This window comes from Apteryx mantelli, chromosome 2 (assembly GCF_036417845.1).
Source record: "Apteryx mantelli isolate bAptMan1 chromosome 2, bAptMan1.hap1, whole genome shotgun sequence".
In the NCBI taxonomy this organism is placed as follows: Eukaryota; Metazoa; Chordata; class Aves; order Apterygiformes; family Apterygidae; genus Apteryx; species Apteryx mantelli.
Window position 1 is genome coordinate 130,362,309 of NC_089979.1, and position 22,513 is coordinate 130,384,821.

General features: G+C 38.6%; 2 protein-coding genes across 8 annotated transcripts in view; one reads left to right on the forward strand and one right to left on the reverse strand.

The window, feature by feature from the left end:
• BTD (biotinidase) lies at positions 1–11,586 on the reverse strand. 2 transcript variants are annotated; one of them, XM_067291550.1, is made up of 4 exons: positions 11,557–11,586; positions 6,392–6,626; positions 4,723–4,872; positions 1–2,635 (listed from the first exon to the last, which is right to left on the reverse strand). In XM_067291550.1, the coding sequence occupies exons 2-4, from the start codon at positions 6,620–6,622 to the stop codon at positions 1,451–1,453; spliced, it is 1,566 nt and encodes a 521-aa protein (XP_067147651.1). In that variant the 5' UTR covers positions 6,623–6,626; positions 11,557–11,586; the 3' UTR covers positions 1–1,450. The 2 variants fall into 2 exon arrangements, with proteins under 2 accessions (XP_067147651.1, XP_013796862.2); XM_013941408.2 differs by lacking the exon at positions 11,557–11,586 and adding an exon at positions 7,251–7,291.
• HACL1 (2-hydroxyacyl-CoA lyase 1) overlaps positions 11,246–22,513 on the forward strand; it is a 27,701-nt gene continuing 16,433 nt past the window's right edge. For 4 of the 6 annotated variants that reach the window (XM_013941407.2, XM_067291546.1, XM_067291549.1 and 1 more), the window contains exons 1-4: positions 11,246–11,391; positions 12,873–12,977; positions 19,240–19,280; positions 20,512–20,592. In XM_013941407.2, coding sequence (XP_013796861.2) covers positions 11,317–11,391; positions 12,873–12,977; positions 19,240–19,280; positions 20,512–20,592 — 302 coding nt within the window. In that variant the 5' untranslated portion in view covers positions 11,246–11,316. Of the gene's footprint in view, positions 11,392–12,872; positions 12,978–19,239; positions 19,281–20,511; positions 20,593–22,513 lie in introns of those variants that run through there. The other 2 variants (XM_067291545.1, XM_067291548.1) reach the window with 2 other exon arrangements.

Consider the following 22,513-nt stretch of genomic DNA (forward strand, 5'->3'; position numbering starts at 1 on the left):
TTACAGCACATAAGAATAATTTATTTTCTCAGTTAAGCTTAACCCAAAATTATATTTTTTGGAATCTTCTCTTCCTAACTTCTTCACTACAGTGAGTTTGACATTGCGATATAGTTTTTACAGCACTCAATCTAGTTATTGCTGTGGAAAAAATAGTATGTTTTACTCATTTAGCAGCAGGAACCTGCCATCTGGCACAAAGTATTTATGTAAAAACCTTACAATCCATCCCACAATTCATTATGTGCTTTTCACAGCTCTTGTTGAATGAATTTATAAACAACGTGGAAGATGTCTCAAAGTCAAAACAGTCTTGAAATGACCTCTCTCTTAAATAGGGAAAGTTGAAATACTTAAATAGTATATAGCATAGTTGTAGATATTCAATGCTGAGCTTTTGTAAAGCACAACACCTTGCACAGTAGGATGGAAATTATCTCTTAATGCCTTGTAGTTTTTCACATTCATTTGATTTCCTCTTCCTCCAGACTAATTGTTCCACAGATTTTCACAACAATAAAATTCAGTTACTCTTAAAGTAGACAAGAAACTGAGATTTCAAATGGAATTACAGACAATTAGCCACTAAACAGTTATGACTTGAGTTTTTTGACACTAAGAAAAAAAGAAATCATTGGACTCTAAGGAGAAATTAGAACCTCACCATATACATGCTATATTGCTTCATACATGTCATGTATGTTACTTCTGTTACTTTCAGTCTCCAATTTTTCTTTATTTTATAATGGTTTTCCACTCAGACAACATTGTTTTCTTCCTCACATCAGTTTGAGACATGACAGGATTTAGCAAAGCCTGTTACAACAATTTCTGCCTTTCTCATTAAAGTAACAAAGTAAAAAATGTAATTCTTCAGAATTCTTCAGCAGTCATCAGCAAACATGAAAGAAACCACAACTAGCTGCATTTTTTATGCAGCATGATTAGAGCATGATTTCACTCATCCCATTTAATTGAATTTCTGCTAAGTACAAGGGGAGCAATCACCCCTTTGAAATTCACAGCTAGATTTAATAATAAAAGCGGAAGTGGAATCAGCAAATTATGCTGAGGAAGAAACTTAAGGATATCCCTAGTCGGGACCCCAGAAAACCAAAAGGATTATAAATTAAAATGAGAAAATTCAGCTAAAGTAAGAAACATTATTTTCCTAATACAAAACATCTTGATACATTATGATGAGCTCTTATGTTTGCAGGGCAGTTCTGTTACTTCTGGTAGGATGCAAGTATCCAAGATCCACACTGTGGTTTTATAGCCTTTTAGACCAAGTGCTTTCATTATCATTTCAAATGTGAAACCTAATAGGACAGTCATGTTACAAGCAAATACCTGAGGCTCTAAGAAGTACAGATGTTCAACAACTCATGTTAAGATATATGCCTTGAAAATCTGGATAGTTGTTTTCTGATTCAGTCAAATATCTGTGCTAGTCCTTTTCATACCATCGTCCATATAGAGCAGCTGTCAGTAGGCCAGATGATGTTCTATTTTTGCTTATGAAATAGTGGTTGTTTTTCCAGCCCATGTGATCAGCAAAGTCCAAGGTAATACCAGATGTCAGCAGTAAAGGAAAGATATAAGGAGTACTCATGTTTGCCCATAGCTGGAAATCTATCAAAGCAGTGGCATCTGTGACCTCCTGTCCACAAGTGCTAAAGCAGAGACCACCGCACTTTACTAAGGCACAGGCCTGAACATAGTATGTGCCATGCACTGTATGAAGACCATCAAAAACTCCCAAAGCATATAATTCATCGGTTAAAACAGCTCTCTGATAATTTAAGTAACAACAGAGGGTGTTGGCACAAACCTTGAGCTCTCCTTTGTTTTCCTGTACAGGAACAAAAGTAAAATTGTCATACATCATTTCTGCATAAAATATGGGAGATGACTCTTCATTTCCTTTTTCTGATACTCTGCAGAGGGCCTCTTGTCCCTCCTTGTAGCAAACTTGATCATCCATTGAGGTGCTTGTAAACATTGTGTATGAGTGATATAAATTCTCTCTGAATATTTTGTTACTCTCCAAATTGGTTTTGTAATCTGGGGTAATCACAGGGATTTCTGCTACTATGAGTTTGCCACCATAACTTTCCATGTTGTGGTAGATGAATGATTTGAGTGGAGTGTATATGCCACTCCCTGTCATGCCCAAGGTAGGGTGGTGGATGTTAGCTGCTAAAATATTGATGTTGAAAGCTGTTGCAAAAGCTTGTTGAAATTCTACAGCAGAGAGGAGTGGGAGCTGGTTCATCCAGGCAGTTGGATATACAACCTGTTTCACATTGTATTGTCTGACAAGGTTCACTGCAGGCTCGAAGAAAAGTATATCAAAGCAAGTGAACATGCCAAACTTGCCAGCAAAAGGGGTATCAAAGAGTATATAGTCAGCCTCTGGAGGGGCATCAAAAGCGTATTCAAAATACAGGTTGCTTTTGCGATATGTAGCTACCAGCATACCGTAGTCGTTGAACACCACATTGGTATTGAACTGGTATCTTCCATCAGAGGGGCAGTGAGGATCAATATGCTCGCAGGGTTGCTTAGTTCCTAAGTTTGCCACAAGGAATATTTTGTTCTTCAATGCCATGCAGCTTAGCCGCTGAAGAACCTGGATAGACAATTTGGGAAAATGTAAGCACTTCAGAATATGGAGGGATAAGTATTACTTAAGCAACTATGACATATTTAATACTTTTCAAATTATTTTCAAATGAAAGCTGAACCCATTTCAACTTATCTGTAAAGTTTAAATATACTGATGATTTTGTGGTGAAAGCTATTGGAAACAGTAGCTTTCTAAACCAAAAAGTGTATTTCAGATACCAATTTCAAAATAGCATTGGGTTTTATTTGCAGAGAAGTGAAAAAAAATTTTATATATATACACACACACTTTAAGGGTTTGAGTTTTCAGAAACTTCTGATTGTTGTGAGAGCATCAATGGCTGAAAAACACTGTAGATGAGCTGAAACCTTTGACAAGACAGCATAACTTATCTGCCTGGATTCAGAAAACCAAATCATGATCATTTGTATCTGCAATTGTTTTGTTCCTGCAACTAGATGTTTTACTCTTTAAAAAAAAAAAAAAAAAAAAAAAAAAAAAAAGCAAATGATTAATAGTCATAACTTGTAGAAGCAGAGCCATAAACCAATGGATTTTGCTTAGTTATAGAAAAGAAGTACTAAAAGTTACAGACTATGGTGCTACTGGGATGTTTCTTCCAAGCTGTGGAAATCTGTACACTAATTATTATTCATTTTCTTTGGGGGTAAGGGTACCCAGTACAATGCAGCAGATATCTGGAGCTAACTCTGAACAAATAAGTATAAATAACGTATTAGAACTTAAGACATGTTGTTAAGGTTCATCCCCCAAGCTAAATAATGCTGCTAAACAGCTAATCTATTGCTCAGGAAGAATACCATACACTGGCTTTTGAGACCCAAGCCTTTCTGGATTTCTTTACTCTGCACTATGCCATCCAGATGTATCAGCTACCTTGAATCATACTGAAGGGAAGTTTTTGAATAGCTTTTTAGGGTATGATGGGGGACCACTGCAGCTTAAAGTTATATTTTATATAAAAGTTGTATCTTATATTTTCTGTAGTTCTGCTGAAATGGGAAGTTGGGCATTAGGGATAGTGCTGAATGACATAAGTAGCATAATAGAGGAGAATTAAAACATTGCTGTTTCATCATCTTTTAAAGAAAGCAGATAAAGGCATATTACCTTACAATAGCGTCTTAAATTTATTTTTAAAAAATCTTTCCATACATGTATTCTATGTCTTGATATCAAGCTTGTCCAGGCTAAGTACAGCAAAACCCAAAGAACTCCAAACTGCAAACTTCAAATAGGATCTGAATGTCAAATTAAGTTCTTGATTACTTGTGCATGATCACTGGTAATAAAGATCCATAGGTCAAAGTAGGTCATCAGTTACAACTGTGATTCACATTTGCATGCAAATTCTGCCTTCTTAATAAGCAATCATGCATATGTGTACTTTCATTATATTGACTACTGTAGCCTTAATAGGAATAAATAGCTTGTATTACTAAGGATAGTTATTTTCACTTCAGGTTCAGAGGAGCAGGTTAAAATACTATTTTTGTAACTTGCAGACCACACCTTCTGTAATCACACTTGAAATCTGTGGTAAATTGCCATCTAAATCCAGTGACTTCTGTTGCATTACAGCAGGGCTCCTGATCTAGTCTTGTTACTTGTGTTAGTGATTTTACATGCAATCACAGAATCAGAATGTTCTGATGTCATTAAAAGAAGTCATTAAAACTGAGTAACGAGAATGTTTTATATAAAATAACATAGTAATATCTTCCTTTTTGATGCAATGTTGTTCAAAATAAACCCCCCAACTACTAACAATGTATCTCATTAAATAGATATTACTATTACCTAAGCTTTGGGGTGGGGGGAGTTTAGAAGCCCAGATAGCTCATAAAGTTAAATAAGCTAATGTTCTTTCAGATATGTTTGTAAAATCCTCCTCTGTTAAGAATAAAACTAGCGTAAACTGAGAGTCCATGAAAACAGAATCTGACACTATGAATTGTTATATTTCTTGCTTACTTCCCTTAAAAAAAACTAGAGCTAGATTTCCCACTTGCAGTACAAATCTAGCATTTACTATCCCAGTTCTCTGCAGAAAACACTCCTCCATTTACCTCTGTGTCATTGAACAAATACGGCTCTCTGCATGGATTCCACTTCACAGAATGCAAATGCAGAACAAGATCTAAGTAAGGATAAATAGATCTTCTGGTGAAGTTGAAGCCATGGATTCCATCTTCAGGAAAAACAATGATCTGTGCCCCCTGTATATAAAACAAAGGCATGTTTTATAGGGATAGTTTAAAAAAAAAAAAAACAAAAAAAACACTCTAAATGCTAGCAATGGAAGAAAATCAAAGGGAATCTCCTTAGGTAAATTTTTGTGCTACTTAAAGTTAAGGACAATCCAAGTATGTTTTGACCTGAATGTTGTTTGAAAATATCTTTTCTTCCTTTGACAGTGCAGTAGGTATAACTACATGTATCAGAAAAAGCTTACTTAACCTGACATACCTTTAGTATAAAAAATTATCTGACAGTATTCTAAGGGCATGCAAGTAAGAGCAGCCTTCATCCAAATTCTTACAGGATGATGGAGAATATTTCTGGTGTCATAGGAATGCCACCATTCAGGTTAAAGTGTAATCATTCAGGTTAAAGAGTTTTAGCTCTCCCGTATTATCCCATTTACAGATGAATGGTGTCAAAGGTGCAGTAGCACTTAGGTCAGTTCTGTGCAGACTCACTTTGGTCAGAAAGGGTTTCCTCACTTAAATTATATATGGTTGGATAGAGTACTGGGAGTAGTTTTCAGAAACAGCTTGAATGTGGAAGCAAGTTGCATTCCAGTAGCAATGTTGCCCTGCCAGAGCTAGGCTGGCTCTATCTAGAGTTCAAGGATATCTGTTCCTAAAAATGTGGTGAATTCCTCTTAAATCAGGCATAGTATCAGCCACTCAAATTGCAGTAGGTTTCAAAAGTGCATCTGTGCTATGTCTTTGGGGTAGTTTATGTCATCTTAGATGCAGTGTTTCATAAAAATAGTTGTTATGCTTCTAGTCTGTGAGGCCCAGTCACCTGATTTCTCAGAAAAATATTCACATTTTCAAATTACATAAAAATGGTAATTCTTCTACTCCAAAACAGCAGATTTGTGAAACTTGCAAGTCAGTTCTTCTCTGCATAAGGACACTATGGCCTACTTTCTCTGACTAGCAACCTTTGGTTTCTCCTGGGGAGAGGAAAAGGAAGCTATGCCTGTGAACAACCAAAAATAATCTGCCTCCTCTAAACATATTTAAACAGAGGACCATTCCATGGAGAAAGGAATGGAAAACTTTACATCCACAAAGCTGTTAAACACTTTGGAAACCAATGTTCCACCATTAACTTCTTTAGGTTTTAGAAACATTCAGGAATTTCCATTGAGAGCACTGGAATAAAATCAAAAATATAGACAGCTGTCTGTATGACAACTTTTCAATAAAAGCATTCCATTTAAGAAAACTAGATATTCAGACCAAAATAGAAAATCCATTTCCCCATACTAAATAACTATAGGCTTGTTATTCCAAACTTCAAATAACTCAAGTTGGGCAAGTTGCTAATTGGCCTGACATTTTTCAAAGCTGCTGCCAGGTCAGAATGACTGAAAAAACAGACCCTACGTATGTATATAAATACGGCTTTAGTTGCCTGGGAACACAAATATGGAAGATTATCCTCAAATAGCACTTACTCTATGTATACATAGGACACAACTGCTACCAAGCTGCAACATACCTGTCCTGCAGCAGCCGCTACTTGCTGTTCATAGATGTCTAAGTTTCTGCCCATTAGTTCCAATGCAGACTGTCGATCAACGAGAGCTGTTGGGTTAGGGCTCAGTATGGATTGGTGTTCATACACAGCAGCAACATAATGCCCCTCCCTCTTAACTCTTCCTGAGACAACTTGATAGCAAAAAAAGCAGACAGACAGCTTCCACCACAGTTCCATCATGATGCATGCCATAAACCTGAAGCAAAAAAAGACAAAGCAGAGAGGGAAAAGTCTGAACAACAAATCATGCCTGGCATTTAAATTTAAGATTACATGTGGACGGTAACTGAGACTCTCAGCAGTGTTTGAACTATGCTCTTTTTAAATTCCTGAGCAAACACATGCATTATTGTTTTTAAAACTTACTTCTATCTGTGTTGGTGCTTTAAATAACTGCCCTGTTTAAAAAACATTTGTGTGTGTGTGTGTATGTGTGTATATATATCTATATAGTTGCACTGATCTATTTTCCCTTTACAATTAACCTTATCATTCATTTATAGATGTATTGCACCGTATATCTAAACATCTTTGGGAAGAATTAAAAGCAGCTCACAGATTTGCAGTTTCTCCCCATTTGTGACAGGGAGGTATATTTATAAAGTAGTATTTCCTAGAATTACTTGGACACTATACTACCAAGTAGCAATGTATCTTATTTTATTGATACTGAAACAGATAGTTGCTAGAAGAGTTATACTAGGTACTACTTCTGCATTTATCTGTTTTTCCACCACAGAAATGCCTGTCCTGATGGATTATGGATTCATTCTATTCCAACTCTGTGTATGTAATAAATACCAACTAGTTTGTTTCATACCAGGAGGTTTTTTTCAACTTCCATAAAAATGTTGACTGCAATTCAGATCCACATTCCTCCTACGCAGTGCAGATAGGTAAAAAGAAAAATGCTTCCACAGTAGTAGTAATAAAGCAAAAAATCCATGCAAATTGCAAAAACCTTCATCACTGAGGTTTTCTTAGGTTTTCATTCTTCTCCTGTCTGCTTCTCCCCACATCACCCCAATAGTAGCCTTGAAAGGCAGTGGAACAATACACGTACTTTATTTTCTCAATGGATAAATGTCTTTATGCTCCTACTTTTGAGGCTGTGCAACAGAAATAAATGAAGAAGTAGTGAGTCCGGAAGGCTGGAGTACTCTCTGCAAACAGGGTCCCCCTGTAGACTTTTTGACTTCTGAAGTTGGGAAAATATTTATACAGAACAAGAATTGATTGATCACCATGTGTTACTAGGATCATTAAGAAATTAAATCTTGATCAGTGAAGTTGAAAGAGGAAGCAGGAGATGCACTGATACTATGTACTGATGGCCCACAGTCTGCAAGTTCAGTTACTGATTTTTGAGTTGTATTTGTTCTTTGGTAACTCTAATCCAAGAAGAAAATGTTCCAAAACTTTCTCAGCGACTTTCAATTTCTTTGTGACCCACAACTCCCTAAAGTTTTCCAAAGCAAATATAGACCCTGAAGATATAGATACGAAGAGCTTTCTCTAGCTTCCCTTAGGAATGCAGAGGGAGGAAGAGATCAGTTCTAAACTGATCTCAGTTGTTTTTTGTTTTTTTTTTCATTCTATATATGAATGTAGTTTTCTACCTCTAAGAGAAAGTCTATTGCAAGTTAATGTGAAATCTCATTTCTTAAATTCCAGAATGAAAAGCAGCTAATATGCAGTCCTCAATACTCCTGTCCTTACTTTTGTCTAAGTGCTAACAGCTTCAGTATCTAACAAATAAAAAAAATGAAGTTGAGGAAATCCATTTAAAAAGCTTTTGGTGAGTAATATCTTAGTTTAAGCCACTTGTTTGCAAATAGCATTTGAAGCTCATAGAAGCAACACCACTTTGATAGCAACACAATCCTGGATAGGACAGAAAAAACATGATTTTAGTGGCTACATTAGCCACTAGGGCAGAAGACTTGTTTGCTCAACCAAAAAGTAATGTATGTAGTAATGTATCCCACTTACAAGGGTCTAAGTGTAACTTAATTATTAAATGCTGCTAAGTTCAAACATGTATTCATTGAGCTTGCCTATGTTACCTAAAACACAATTAAAAACAGAATAAAGCAGTCATCTCTGTAAACAGTTGTGTTAAACATACTCAATTTATATAAATATTTTTGAGAAGCAATGCATAGTAAACTATCTTTGGGTGATCTTGCAATGCATATCGAGAACAGAAGATCCTATTTTGCCCTGTGCAGCTCTCCAGCTTTGCAAATGAAATCCGATCAGAATTCTGCAATGCAAAAGTCTAAGTGTATGAAGCAGTAGCGGAAGGGAAAAAAGAGGTGGGAAGCCTCTTACAGTTAAGAAAGCCACTGAAAATAAACACACAGTGTTGCATTTTACTGACAAAACTATCTTTTCTATTTCTGTCATCCTATTTAATGCCTATTTAGGTTAGGAATGGATTCTAGTCAGCCATTCCTCAACAAAGCTGTCAACTAGGATGTAACTAGAATTCTTCATTACTAGTGAGGGAAAAAGTTGGAGGGTTTCAGATCACAGGATGAATTTGCTACACATTAGAAAAATATCCTTTTTGCTTTTTAAGTCAAACACACTAACATACAAAACTAATACTTAACAAGCTACTATAAAATGTTGTACTTTATAGGCATTCTCAGAAAATCCCCATTTCTAAGCCATGGTTTCTTTATTTTCTGCTTGCTAGAAGCATTCAAGATACTAACTTAAAACCTTCCTCTTTCAGATGCACATGGCTACACAACCTCATGCAGCTGAAACTGTGACAACTAAAATAATCTAACACCTAAAATAATTCCTCTGAGTCTTTACCTTCTTGCCATCAGGCTTTACTCATCCCTTAGACTGTGAGTCTCCATACAGGTCTCAGCCACATTCCATTTTCCCCTAATGGAAAGTGCTACAGTGTGTAATGAATCCTTTCCCTGGATAGAAGATAATTTGTTTAGTGTCTACAGAGCCATCTACCTGAGCCACATTTTTAAAAGAAATTTTCATAAACTGAAATTCTTTATAATTTAATCTCTTTTTCTGTCCCTTTCCTATGATTTATGTTGTCTTTTGCCTGGTAGATAAGCTTCAGTATGATCATCTTACAAACCCAAATATGAGGATTTCATGGCAGGATTATAGTCATGCAGTCACAGTATTGTAGTTGCAGTATTATACACAGGAAAAAAGACTGGTGTTTAAATTTGGATGCTAACTCAGCCTGTTTCCCTACTGAACTTTTCAGAACCATCTAATATCAGTACAGTGGTCAAGAAAAGTATCCAGATATTAACTTTTCAACAACTTTGGAAATCAAGACAAATTTGACAACTCTCAACATATATAAATGTATACATAGACAAAGAGAGGCAATATATATCTTGCTTATTAGCACTTATACTTAGAAGAATCCAACAGACTATAAAAAAATAAGTAGAACAGCACTTCTCTATGTCCTCTTATGCTTAATGATTAATAGTACATGCCTGTTAAGCTATATTAATATAAACAGTAATAGCTACTGAATATTAAATTTGCTATGGAATGGTAAAATAATTAAAACAGTCACTTTTATACTGAGCTATATCCATGAATTATGTGATGTTGCTGCCAGTCATTTTATATAATGTATGCAATGAATATATAACACAGCAGCCTATCTACACAAATCTAAAAATATAGTGAAATATAATTTTTTTCCACTGATCCTCCTGTCTACTTCTTTTTTATGCTGTACTATATCTTATTACAGTATTTTACTACAGAAGTTTTTATGAAGTTTAATAACACAATCCTAGCTCAAAGTAAACAGGTATTTTGCATTTCCATTTCTGAAAAATGTTTATTCTGCATGTAATGCATTATAACCTTGCTCTAGTTTCCTGGCTTTTATCCAGAGAAGCAATCAGTTTGTAAAGTGCTAGCCATTCTAATAGAAAGAGCTTTAGAAAAAGTTTTATATGTTTCACAACATTCCTGCACTATGCTGTACAAGCATAACTGCACTCCAGCCCAATTTTAGCCATCTTTACTTCTTTTCCAGTAATTTGATAGAAATGTGACTGAACACTTTTGTTTCACACTTAAGATATGTATGTTATCTGGCTTATTTACAGACCAAGGCTGAAAGGACTGCTGCTATTATTAGTGGCTCAGCTTCAACAACTAAAGATGGTAGCACAAACGACAAGACAGCGGGGAAGGAACTACTGCCAGCTGCCGTTTCCCGGCAGTGCAAGCTCGGAGGGGTGAGGAGAAACGGTGCGCACGACCCTTCACTTAGGATTGGGAGAAGCGAGATGGCTGGAGTATCTATTTACAGTTCCCTCCTCACGAATGCAGGCGTCAGGTATGTTCATCTAAAAGCCGGTACTCCGCTTCCCCACCTTGCGGCGCGGCGTCAGCCCGGCCGCGCCTCTCGCCCCCCACCGCCTCCGCCAGCCGCTCCGAGCCGGGCCGCGCGCGCCGCCGCTTGACGGCCGCCCCCGCGCGCCGCAGCACCTCGAGCCCCGCCTGCGCCGGCGCGCGCCGCTCCTGCGGCGCCCCCTGGCGGCTGCTCCGCGCCGCCGCAGGCCAATGGCTCCGCGGGGAAGGAGGGTGGGCACTCCCCGGCCTCTGATTGGGTGCGCACTCTAGCCAATCGGAGGCCGCCTCAGCCTTCCCCCCCCCCCCCGTGTCCCCTTGCCGACTAGGCCAGAGGTGGAACATCCCCCTCCTTTAGGCCCGCCTCCCCCGCTGCCTCATTGGCCCGTCGGCCTGCCTGTCAACCGCACCCAACCTTCGGCTCCGAGTGGGCTGGAGCTGCGGGGTTTTTGTTGTGTCCGTTTCTCTTGCGGGCGGCTCTGGGCATTTGGGGCGGGGGGTTGAGCAGAGCTGGAATGGCTTCCGGGAGCGGCGCGGAGGGAGAGGCCGTCAGCGGGGCCCATCTCATCGCTGAGTCCCTAAAGGCTCAAGTAAGAGCGCGGGGACGCGGGGCGGAGGGCGCGAGTAGCTTCCCTACGGGAAGCCGGTAGGGCTATTTCGAGCGTGCTCCGTGGCGCGGGGGGGAGCAGCTCGCGCCGCGGAGAGCAGGGTCGCGGGTTTTGGTCTGGTCCCAGACCTGGAGGAGGCCGACTCACCGCGGGGAGAGCAAAGCGGGCGAGGAGGGCTTGGCCTGCCCTGTTGCGGAGTGGGAAAGAGGGAGGTGTCGCTGCCGCAGCCCAATGAGCAGCGCAGCGCCGTCGGCAACGGCCCCCGCTTTGCTGTTGGCTTCGCCTACCCGCTCTCCTCGCGGCTCACGTGGGGCCCTGGACGTTTTCGTAAATCATTGGCGTTGCGTTTGACTGTTAATAGTTAACGTGAACGTCTTCGTGCTGATGTGGGCAGGTTTTAACTAACAGCTGTGCGACTTTCCTGAATCTTTCACTTATTTCTGCCTCCTTGCGTTAAGGTCGGGCCTTTTCCAACTGACTAGATACCACCGTTGCCATCAAGCAGTGCTGATTGATAGATAACCCTCTTTCACCATTCGTATGGTGACTGCACACACTTCGTGCACCGCTTCTGCAACTGTCAAAATTATATATTGTCTGTAAACTTGGAATAGTGCGGAACTGACCCTGGTCTTAACAACAACAACAAAAAACCCCTTTCTATTTGGACTGTGATGCACTAAAAACTAGCTCAGTTGTAACAAAAATGAGCATTGTCCTTGCTCGTCATACATCTGGGCAAGGTATCCTACCATTTGTTTCTTAGGACTTTTTTGTGTGTGTTAACTCTTTGTGAAACAGTAAGAGCATGGAACCAAATTAACACTTTTCAGAAGTAGCAAAGTTTAGATCTCAGCTTTGCTGAGAAACTGTGAAACCAGAAAGTGATGTCGCAGAGACATCCCAAGAAAGAAGTAGTCAGTAAAAAGAGCTAAACATACGTTGACTGAGGAGCTAGGCTGAACCATTATGAAATCACTGGCTTTTGGTGGTCTGCGAGCTGTGAAATTATTGCAAAGGCCTGAGCTTCATACTCCAGTCATATAAATTTCCACAATGGCCTGATGATTTAGGGTTTATTCAGGTAAAATTCATCCAGTGACTTCAGATAAGGAAGTAACCTGCATGGGATTTGAGGGTCTGAATATTGAAGGAACAACATCAGAAATTTCCAAAGGTGAATATTATTCCTCCAGCCTGAAGGCTGAGTCTTCCTTTTCTTGGAGCTGGATAAGAGGAGATCTCAGGATATATTTTCCTAAAGCAAATTGTGTTTTCATCTGCTCTGACACTGAATTTCTAATGAAAAAGTAACCCTACAAAGTTTGAAGCTTTACTTTTATGTGACTATGTAGGTTGTTAAGACTTTTAGATTGCTTGTGTAGTTAGTATGGCCGTGTTTGATGTATTTTTATTAAAGCTCTTTGGAAATAACTGATTTCTTTTAACAATTTTCTTTTTAGAATATTGAATATATGTTTGGCATTGTTGGTATTCCCATCACTGAAATCGCAATTGCAGCCCAAGCAAGTGGATTAAAATATATAGGAATGAGAAATGAACAAGCTGTAAGTATATAACTGACTGGACCAGTCATCTTTTCTTTTTGCTGTTTTAGAATAGAAAAAAGTCCAATTTACATTTTATTACTAGAAAGAATGTCGTCTCTGCCAGGTAATTTCCAGTTATTATTTTAAAGAACCTGTAGAGAAACACTTAGGGTAATTCTGGAATAAAGGAGAGTGTTGGTGGGTTGGCTTTTGGGTTCTTTTCTTTCCTTTTTTTTTTTTCTCCTTCTATTTTTAAGTCCCCTTCTTCTGTAATATGGGGGTTGCAACTTTTTTCTTCCATTTTTAGGTGCCGTTCTTCCCCTTCTCTAATAAGGGAGAAGATGGGGTGAAAATAGGGATAAAAAGAATGTGAACAAAGCATTTCACTATGGGGTGGGGAGGATCAGTTTTGTCTGTTTTAAGTAACATATTGGCTGATGTTAACAGTCACTTTTTGTGGAGGCTCATCCAGGATTTTTCCTTTCTGTAGCTATCTTTCCCAAGATATCTCTTAAACTTTTTTTCTACTGTCATTTCTTTTTACAGATGTCTTTTCTTCCAAATTGGCAGTATTATTATTCTGTCTCTAATTAGTAGTATTTTAATTCATTTTTTAGGGCTTTCTTAACTATGAAGCTGGTTCTTTCCTTTTTGCTTAGAAATATGTTTAGCTCAGAAGGAGTTATTACCTAGTGGCCTTAAAAGTGCTTTCTCTGCCCTGTTCTTGCAGTGCCCCAGGAGGAAGGTTTTCCTGCTCATAAACTTGTCCTGGCTGTTTTTAATAATTTTAACACTTTTTTTTTTTTCTTAACTGAGTTTTAAAAACCTCACCAAGTAACTGTGATGTGCCATTAGAGAGGCATCTGGGATTCTTCAAATTCTGGAGTTAGTTGTGCTGAACTTGAGGCTAGAAATATAACAGAACTGAAAATATATATACAGATATATATACACACACACACAGATATATATATCTGTATCAGAGCTCTACAGTTCAATCACGGGTGCACGGTGCAATGACTGCTCTCGCCCTTTCCTCGAGGGCCACACCTCCGGTATAGTTTTCCCTGGATTCTCAAGCAACGGGTGCATGGTATAGCAACCACTCTTGCCCCTTAAGGGCCACCCCTCCTTCATAATTTTCCCCGGTTTCTCCTCACCACGCTATTAACGTCAGGGACATCCCCACTGATGGGTGGGCCCTCAGCTCCATAGACCAGCTGACCATGGGTCCAAGTACACACTAAAAGCATGTGGCTTATTTCTTTTTATGTGCAGTCAGAACAATGCCAGCCCACAGCTCTACAAAAGCTGCATGACTCTAGTCAATACTAGCGTGCACGTCAGCAGGTGACCTCGTGCTCAGCACACAGCCCTGCTCTGAGGGTAACAACGTGCCCATGAACAGGTCGTTCTGAGGGGAATGGCACCACAGCGCTGAGATGTCCATGGTGTGGGTCTGCAGTGTCACTTCTCCTTTGTCTGGACTTGTCGGTCATGGAGTTGTTGGAGGATATGCCCCAGGCTACAGCAACCCCGCAGTGTGGTGGCGCCAGCCATGTGGTGGCGCCAGCCGTGTGGCACCCAGGGTTTGTTAACTCTTGGGGAGCACCCCAGAGCAAACCCCTCTTCCATGGGCTGCACCATCTGGAGTCCCACATTTGCCTGTGTGGCACCAGTCAGTAACAAACCACAGAAAGTTGTAAATCCTTTTGAAATACTTAAAATGAAACACTACTTACACAGTCTTAATTAGATGTATTTTAGCTTGTCTAGGTATCAGAAGTTAGACTCAAGCTTATCAGGATTTATTGATATGCCACCAGTTCTGGATTTGTTTGTTTTCCCCCTGTAGTAACTCTTTAAGCATTTAGTAGTTTCTTAGGTGATCTGAGATTGAAGATAATGACCTTAGTTTTAGACTTGGTTTTCAAGGATTACTACATGAGTTGACTGATCTATATTGGACTGCTGGCAAATTAGACCATCAGATTTCCATAGTCAGAATTGCTTTGCTACATTTGCCAATCTTCCATAGCTGGAGCCAGTGAATAAATAATTTCTTTGATTTGTATCTTATCAGGAGGGTTTCTTATGTTTGAACTCATTCATGGATCCTATATCTCTATTAACACTATTAATTAGAATTTTCCACTTGTACAAACTACTTCTTCTAATGTTTCAGAGCTGCACAGTATTTAGTTGCCTATATTTTTCATCAGTGTTCTTTTCCTGGTTCATAGCATTTATAGATTCCCCCAACATTGACAAAGAATTACAATAGTAGTTCTCCTAAATCAGGTGGTCATGAGCTGTATGTTTTTGCTATCTAACCCTTTGTTTTACATCCTTATCTTGATATGTGAGACCTTACAGAGAAACACAGATCATCTGTATAGAGACATGTATCTAACATGTGAGATAGGTAAATGTATGCTAATATGTTTAAAAGATGTATCCATTTCCTTTGAAGGATAAGGAATTCAACAGTCTTTATATTTCTGTAGGTTATTTAGCATGTATTCTAGTTTTAGTGTTTTTTTAACGTGCTTAAAGTTAATATTAATATTTTAATGTTTTCGTTTCTGTAATTAACAGAAAATTGCTTTTCATTGTCAAAGGGGATGCTGCCCTATTTGTCACTGTTTAGTAGGCTCTTTTTTGTTAGAGCAAAGGAGACAAGAAACATTGTGCTGTGTAAGTTGTGAGATATTTCTGCTTAGGAGAATAACAATAGCCTGAAGAGTTGTTTAAACATCAAAACACAAGGATTTCTCTTCCTGGGGGAATGGAATAGGATGAACAAAGATATATCTTTGTTGGATTTTGTTTTGTTTTGTTTCTTGTCCTTGTTGAAGGCATAGAGCAACCGCTTGGCAGATGAAAGGGTAGGAAGGACCTGTGGTTATTCACAGTATATTCAAGATGCAGTTAATACTTACACATCTCATAGTTTTGATTTTCCGTTAAACTTCATTAGTTGTGTGCTCTGGCTGTGGAGGACATGTATACAACTGCTGCATTTATTGGTGAAGGCAGCTGCCTACGATCTAAGATATATGGAAAACACAAAGCTTTCTCTAGAGGTTAAGTTTCTGCCTCATTTCTCGACTAGATGTAGCAAACGCCTGTTTGCAGAATAAACTGCTTCACTAGAAGGAACAGGTTAAAAAGCAGAAAGTGAAAAGCCTCCTATTACTACCAATATCCTTTAGTTAATCTCTCGCGGACTGTAACATGGTAAAAATTTGCTAGAAGTAATTTCACCCATGACCCATATGCCCCTGCAATAGTTGTGTTGCAACTGGGAGAGGTCTGTGTTGTCTCTGTGTACATATATCGGGTAATTAGAGATTGCTCTACTGGAATGTTAGAAGACTGCTAACGCAGGTCAGTTTTAAACTTCAGGCAAAAACTTTACTAGATTGATACATTAACAATGCACATTGCTAACAGTTAGTTCTTAATCGTAGTTAATTATCACTATATATTGAAAGCAGCCTGTTCTTAATAATCATGTTCTGAATGAGCTGTGAGTATACGGTACCCTGGAACTGGTGCCGTGTAGTTAGCGCTGCTGGCTGTGGCCCTTGATGCTCCTAGTCTCCAAGGTGATCAGGCTCAAGAACTCTTGAATAAGGGCAGCTGGAACCAAGGTGGGTATCTCTCCACCCCTCAATTTCAAGATCTTCTCTTTTTCTAAGATGTTTCAGTCTCTAAATAGTTCTTAGCCCTTGGCCTCTGTGCCTGGACCATAGACTGTGCAATGTTGGATGGGTGTTACTTTTCCAGGCCAAGATAGATGCTTTATCCTATTGTGTGTCTGCTTTTTGGAACTTTTTTGTTCTTGCTTAGCTGCTGCTTTTCTTAAAGCAAAAGCAGTCTTTTCCCAACTCTCAAACTTCCACTTTTTCAGTGACCAGTAATTGACTATCAGCAAGTTGTTGATTGTCCTTGGGCCTCTGCTTTCAACCTGTGCCCATATTTTCAAGGCCTTTGCTGACATGCCATGGCTAAACTGTGCATCACAACCAGACACCCCTCATACCAAGTTCCTGTTCATACAGCAAGTTCTCATAGCAAGTTGAATGCAAGCCTTGCAGGCCAGGCCTGGAACATTTAGCATAAGGTACAGTTAGCATAAGGCTGGAGGCCTGTTCCTATTGATGGCAGTACTATTTTTACTGGGCCACTGGATACAAAAATGCTTAAACAATTTTTACTAGTTATGCTGTATTAGTTTGCTTAGGTTTGAGTTGAGAACAAGCTAATTTTAATTAAACCATGCTTAGTGTGCTTCTGCTTGTATGGGAGCAGCAGGTCTGCTTTGGCTACAGTTCTTACCCAGTGTTCACATGAGTGATAGCAAGTTTTGAGTTCAGTGGCTACATCTGGGCTTCCTACATTTTTTCCTAAGGTTGATTGTGGTTATTAGCATTTTATATGCCCAAGTCCTTCTTGCCTCTCTGAAGAGATGAGGATCTGAATCCAGCTGATCAACTGTGTTGTGGTCTTAACAGGTGAGTGGCATTACTCCCATTTTAGTGGAAGGGGAAGCAAGGTTTGGAGATGGGGGGGAAAAAGTTAGGTACTTACTGTTTACAGTAAAATGCTGGCACAATTATTTACAATATACTCTAAATACAGATAGCATTAGTCACGTTACTTGTTTGCAGAACGAAGCAGTAAAGATTTTAATGGCAGTGACTGTACCTGAACCAGAATTTCATGGGCTGCTTTATTCTGCCACTCAGTTTTAAAACATTATTGCCATGGAAACTTGACGCCATGCTTTGAGACCCATTAACAAGGTTTTTAGTAACACTGACTCCAAATATTATTTGTAAATGTTCACACAGAAGTGTCATCAAATTGTTACCTAATTCTTTAATATCAGTGACATTTTTTATCTCCATGTCAGAGATTTATAAAAAGTAAAAAATTTTTCCTCTCTCTCTCTATATATATAAAATATATTTTTTTATATATATATATATGTGTGTGTGTGTGTGTGTTTGTTTTGCTAACAGTTCTCTATCCCTATGCTGAAAAGCAAAGAAGGTGTGCTTATTAGTGCTCTACTAAGCCCCACATTTTTACTCTGACAGTTGATTTATATCTGTAGGAGTCTGAGGATGTTCAGGACCATTCCTCCTTCAGTATAACAGTGTATTATAGGTCTATGTTTTCACTCATTTAAGCTGGGCTTGCTTAAAATACTTTGTTACCTAGAGTTAGTCATAGGTTTGAGAAGACACACAGTAGCTTTGCAGATTTTCTGAGGAGCTTCAGTGTTATTTGGTCCTCTTACCACAACAGTACTTACATAAAAGTCAAAAACAAAATCCCAACTCTATTTCAGAATAAGAAGTAGGCTAGAAGGCCAAGCGCTTACTTAAAAATAAAATAAAAAAATAAGGTGGGGAGGCAAAATGGCATTTCCCGTTAAGCGTTAGAACTCGCTGGATTCAAGACAAAAGTGTGAGAGTAATAGGGAGGGAGTTGGCAATGTCACATGTATGAATCCTTTGGAAACCCTTGGGTCACCCGTAAGCTTCTGTTTATCTTCTTGATCACCTCTTGTCTTGTTACTGGATATTTATTTTATCTGAATGATGAATGTTACAACAAGGAGAGTATAGAAACATACACTGTTGATAAGCTATGTTAATACATCTTTTAAGTGTTATGTGTTACAGAAAATTATTCAAAATGCAGTTTTTCTTAAAAATGTCGAAGTAGCTAAAGCAAAGTACAGTATCAGAAATGAAGTGAGAAGTATTGCAGCAGCTTAGCTTGTAAAAGACAATCCCAGATCTTTTAATGAATCTTTCCAGAGTGCAGTTCCATACCTTGTCATTGCCAGTTTTCTGCTGGTTGCCTTTCTGTGTAAATCCCTCTTCCATGTTAGCCTAGAGGGCAATAGAAGATAAGTATCTTACATTATTCCATTCATTTTTCTTCCCTTTTGGGGGGTGCAGGGGTGTCTGGTTTTGTTTTGTTTTGTTTTTAAATCATAAATATGCCTGATGTAATACCTTGGAACAACAGGAACCTGAAATGTGGAGATGAATTTTAGGATTTTTCATATAAACCTTTCTGAAACCACATTACAATGGAGAGGGGAAAGTGTGCTTCTACTTAAATATAAGCTCTAATGATCAGTGAAAAATCTGTACCTGCTTATTTTCTGTATTGTTGTTGAAAGTTGTGCATAATGTATCATGAAATGGGTTATATAATGATCATTGTATAATTAACTCCACAATATTTTCAGTAGGCCTGTTATGCTGCCTCTGCTGTTGGATATTTGACTGGCAGGTACGTTCCAGGAAACTAGGAACATTATTCTGTGTTGGTGCTGGTTTTTTAGTGTGTGCAGATGTAGGGCAGTTAAAATGAAATATTAATTTTAAAATAATTGTCACCACAGTTATCAGTATTTCTGTTGTTATGACTCAGGACACAAACAAGGAGGTGCTCAAGCTCAATATTTAAATACATAAAATATTGTCAGTCTTCTTACATTTCTTTACTTTTTCCCTTTTAATTTCTGAGTAGTGGTTTAACACCATTGGTATGAAGGGCAGAAATGAAGCTTCCATTGTTTGTTGCAACTTGGTGGACCTGCTGTACCTTAATCTCATCATCTGGGGATATTATTCAGTAAATACTTATTAATATAGAGACTGAGTACATGTCTTCAGTCTCCCCTGTTTTCCTGTTGGGAAGCATTGTGTGGCCTATGATTTATGGGATGCACTTGGGTATTTCTCGGATCCTTTTTTAAAGTAAACATTTGGTGTCTGCCTGCTCACAAACACAGACCAGATAATACAGATGATCCTTCCTCATTTTGTCTTCTAGTATTGCACCTAAGTAATACAGTTTTGTAGTTTTTCTTCCTTTGAATAATCCTCTGGAATGAAGCTGATTTTTCTGATATGCTGTGTAAAGATTCTGTAAGCCTACTAAGGAATGTTCAGTAAAGATGATTTTCATCTCATCATCTGGGATAAGAAGTGCCTCCACCTGTGAATTAAATTATAATGAAGAAAATTTGCATTGAATCAGATGCATTTCTTCCTTTGTGAGCTTTCCTCATTGATAACTAGTGCTAAAGTGGAATAAAGAAAACTGAAAATGTAGGTAGCTTACCAAATTCCATATAAACTCTAGATAATAGAGCAGAAGTGATAAAAGAAATAAGGGGCTGTATGATCACAAGGCTAAATAGGATGAGCCTGCATGTGTTGTAGACCTCTGTATGAGTGGCACTTTACAACTGTTCACTTGCTTTTTCAGTAGGATTAATATAGTTAAATATCATTTCTGATTACCTTGTCATTTTTAGTCCTTCATACAAATCCCTTGTAGTTGATGCATTTTGACAAGATGAGTAAAAATTTAATATTTTATAGTTTTATACTTAATATACATCGTATTAATTCTTGTTGGTGATCTATTTGGTGTTCCATGTACTCACTTTCCTTTTTTCTTTCTTTCTCTCTCTCTCTCTCTCTTTTTCTTTCTTTTTTTTAATTTCCTCTAGGCCAGGAGTATGTCTTGTAGTGTCTGGTCCAGGTTTTTTACATGCCCTTGGTGGGATGGCAAATGCAAACATGAATTGCTGGTAATTTAACTACATTATCTCTTTAAAATTCTAATAGTTGTTTGCTGTTATTTGCTGCAGATGTTGACCTCTGCAGTATTTAGTGTAGGGCTTTTTTTTTTTTTCTTCTAGTAAGTCATGAGAAATGTATTCGTTGTTTGTGTACCTTAAGAGTAATTTGACTTAATTTTTTATTTTTTATATTATGGCTATAATTCTCCTTTTTCTCTTACCACATTATGCATATATTGGAAAATCTGTCAAAATACCTGATTACATGGATACATTTAAAATGAAGGTGTTATTCAGCCTGTAATGCTTTATTGATCTTTGAAGTGTTTTAGTAGTTGGTCTAAATTTAAAAAGCTGCTGTGCCCTTCAGTTACTGTATTTGCTTTTGTATGTGAACAAACTGACAACTGCACTGTTAAAATCTGCTCTTATTCCCCATGTTTTGAGGAGGAATTAGGCATTGAAATAAATGACGACACAGAGTGATAGCATTTACTGCCACAAGCCTTCACTGACACATAGCAACTTTAGCTGGCCTGCCATTAAAAGCTGTTCAAAGTGCTGTATGAAGTATTTGGGGTGGAAGCTCTGGTAATATCAAACACATGTGACTTGGAGCATTAGATTAGCAATAGCTGACTGATGAGGGTTAAATAATGGAAGTTCTAACAAGTGAAGTCTCTGACTCTTTGGAAAAAGACTTTTGGTGTTCAAACTGTTTTTAAAGAAATGAGTTACTGGCTAAAGTCTTGCCTTTCCTATATGACTTTAGATAAAATAGATTATGCAAAAATTTTGCTTTTGAACAGTCATGTATTTGGCTGTAAGGAAGAAGCATTCATTGTACTTGCTTATTGATTTTTAGAGGACATTTCCCTTTCCTCACAAACTGTTTTTTGTCTAAGATAAGCTTTGTTTACCTGACTTCATCTTGCATAAACCTGTACTCTTGGCAAAAGGTGAAGGAATGACTTTCCTAGTTTGGCAGAAGATTTGACAATATAATTAGAACAAGATTGGTTTTCACTGACCAAGCCACAGTGTTCGACCAGTCAGTTTTTCATTAGTCCCATCAGGCTTGCATTTTGTTTGCTACATGCCAAAGAGAGAGAAGTGAGCATTCACAAAAGCTAAATTTAGCCTCATTTTCCTTGGCTTTTTAATTAGTCTGTGGAGAAGGAGGCACCTTCCAGTAGGTGCGAATCCCAAACATACTTTACTTTTGGCTGGTACTACCAGATAAGAAATGGTGCTATGCTTCAGGGAGGAAGACTCTGGGGATTTTTTCTGCTGAGTTAGTTTTGCCTTTGATGGGCTTCCTAATCTGTTTCACTAAGCAGCAGCAGCAGTCATACTTGGGCAGGCAATAAGGAGGAGGAGTATGGCAAGGGTAGGGGATGAGTAGCCTAAGGCAAAGTGAGAGAGAGTATCACTTTATTCAGGAGCAGCATTGACTTATTCCTGTTTAATGTGATGGTGAAAATACAATACACACTGAGGGGTTTGGTTAGACCAATCTAATACACTACCTGTGACCAAAAGGAACATAGGCCCTTACCACCTCTACTGCTTTCTCCTGGCCATGCACTCCTGCTGCTTTCCCTTGTGACAGTTCTGGCACTTGTGTGCCCCAACAGTCATGTCCAGCTCATTATTCTCGCAAAAAACTAACCAGCAAAAGAAAGTAAATAATGCTGTGTTACGTACGTGGTATAAATCAGCTCACTCTGCAGTCAGGCAAGCATCAGAACCTGGGCAAGGGGGAGTGGGGTGTGCAGCTGGGAGCAGAAGACAGGGAGAGGTCTTCCCTTTCTGCGTCAGCAAGATGTAACATCTCCTGTACCACCCTCTGCAAGGAAGAGGGCTAAGGAGACCAGTTTGTAGGGCAAGGTTAGCCCATATGAATATCTCCCTGATGTCATGCTATTCC

Excerpts from the sequence above, each read along its gene's own strand:
- BTD (XM_067291550.1), bottom strand. The coding sequence starts at position 6,622 with ATGGCATGCATCATGATGGAACTGTGGTGGAAGCTGTCTGTCTGCTTT. Across the intron at positions 4,873-6,391 it reads TAGCGGCTGCTGCAGGACAG|GGGGCACAGATCATTGTTTT; the intron begins GTATGTTGCAGC and ends TTTTATATACAG. Across the intron at positions 2,636-4,722 it reads ATTTGTTCAATGACACAGAG|GTTCTTCAGCGGCTAAGCTG; the intron begins GTAAATGGAGGA and ends TTGTCTATCCAG.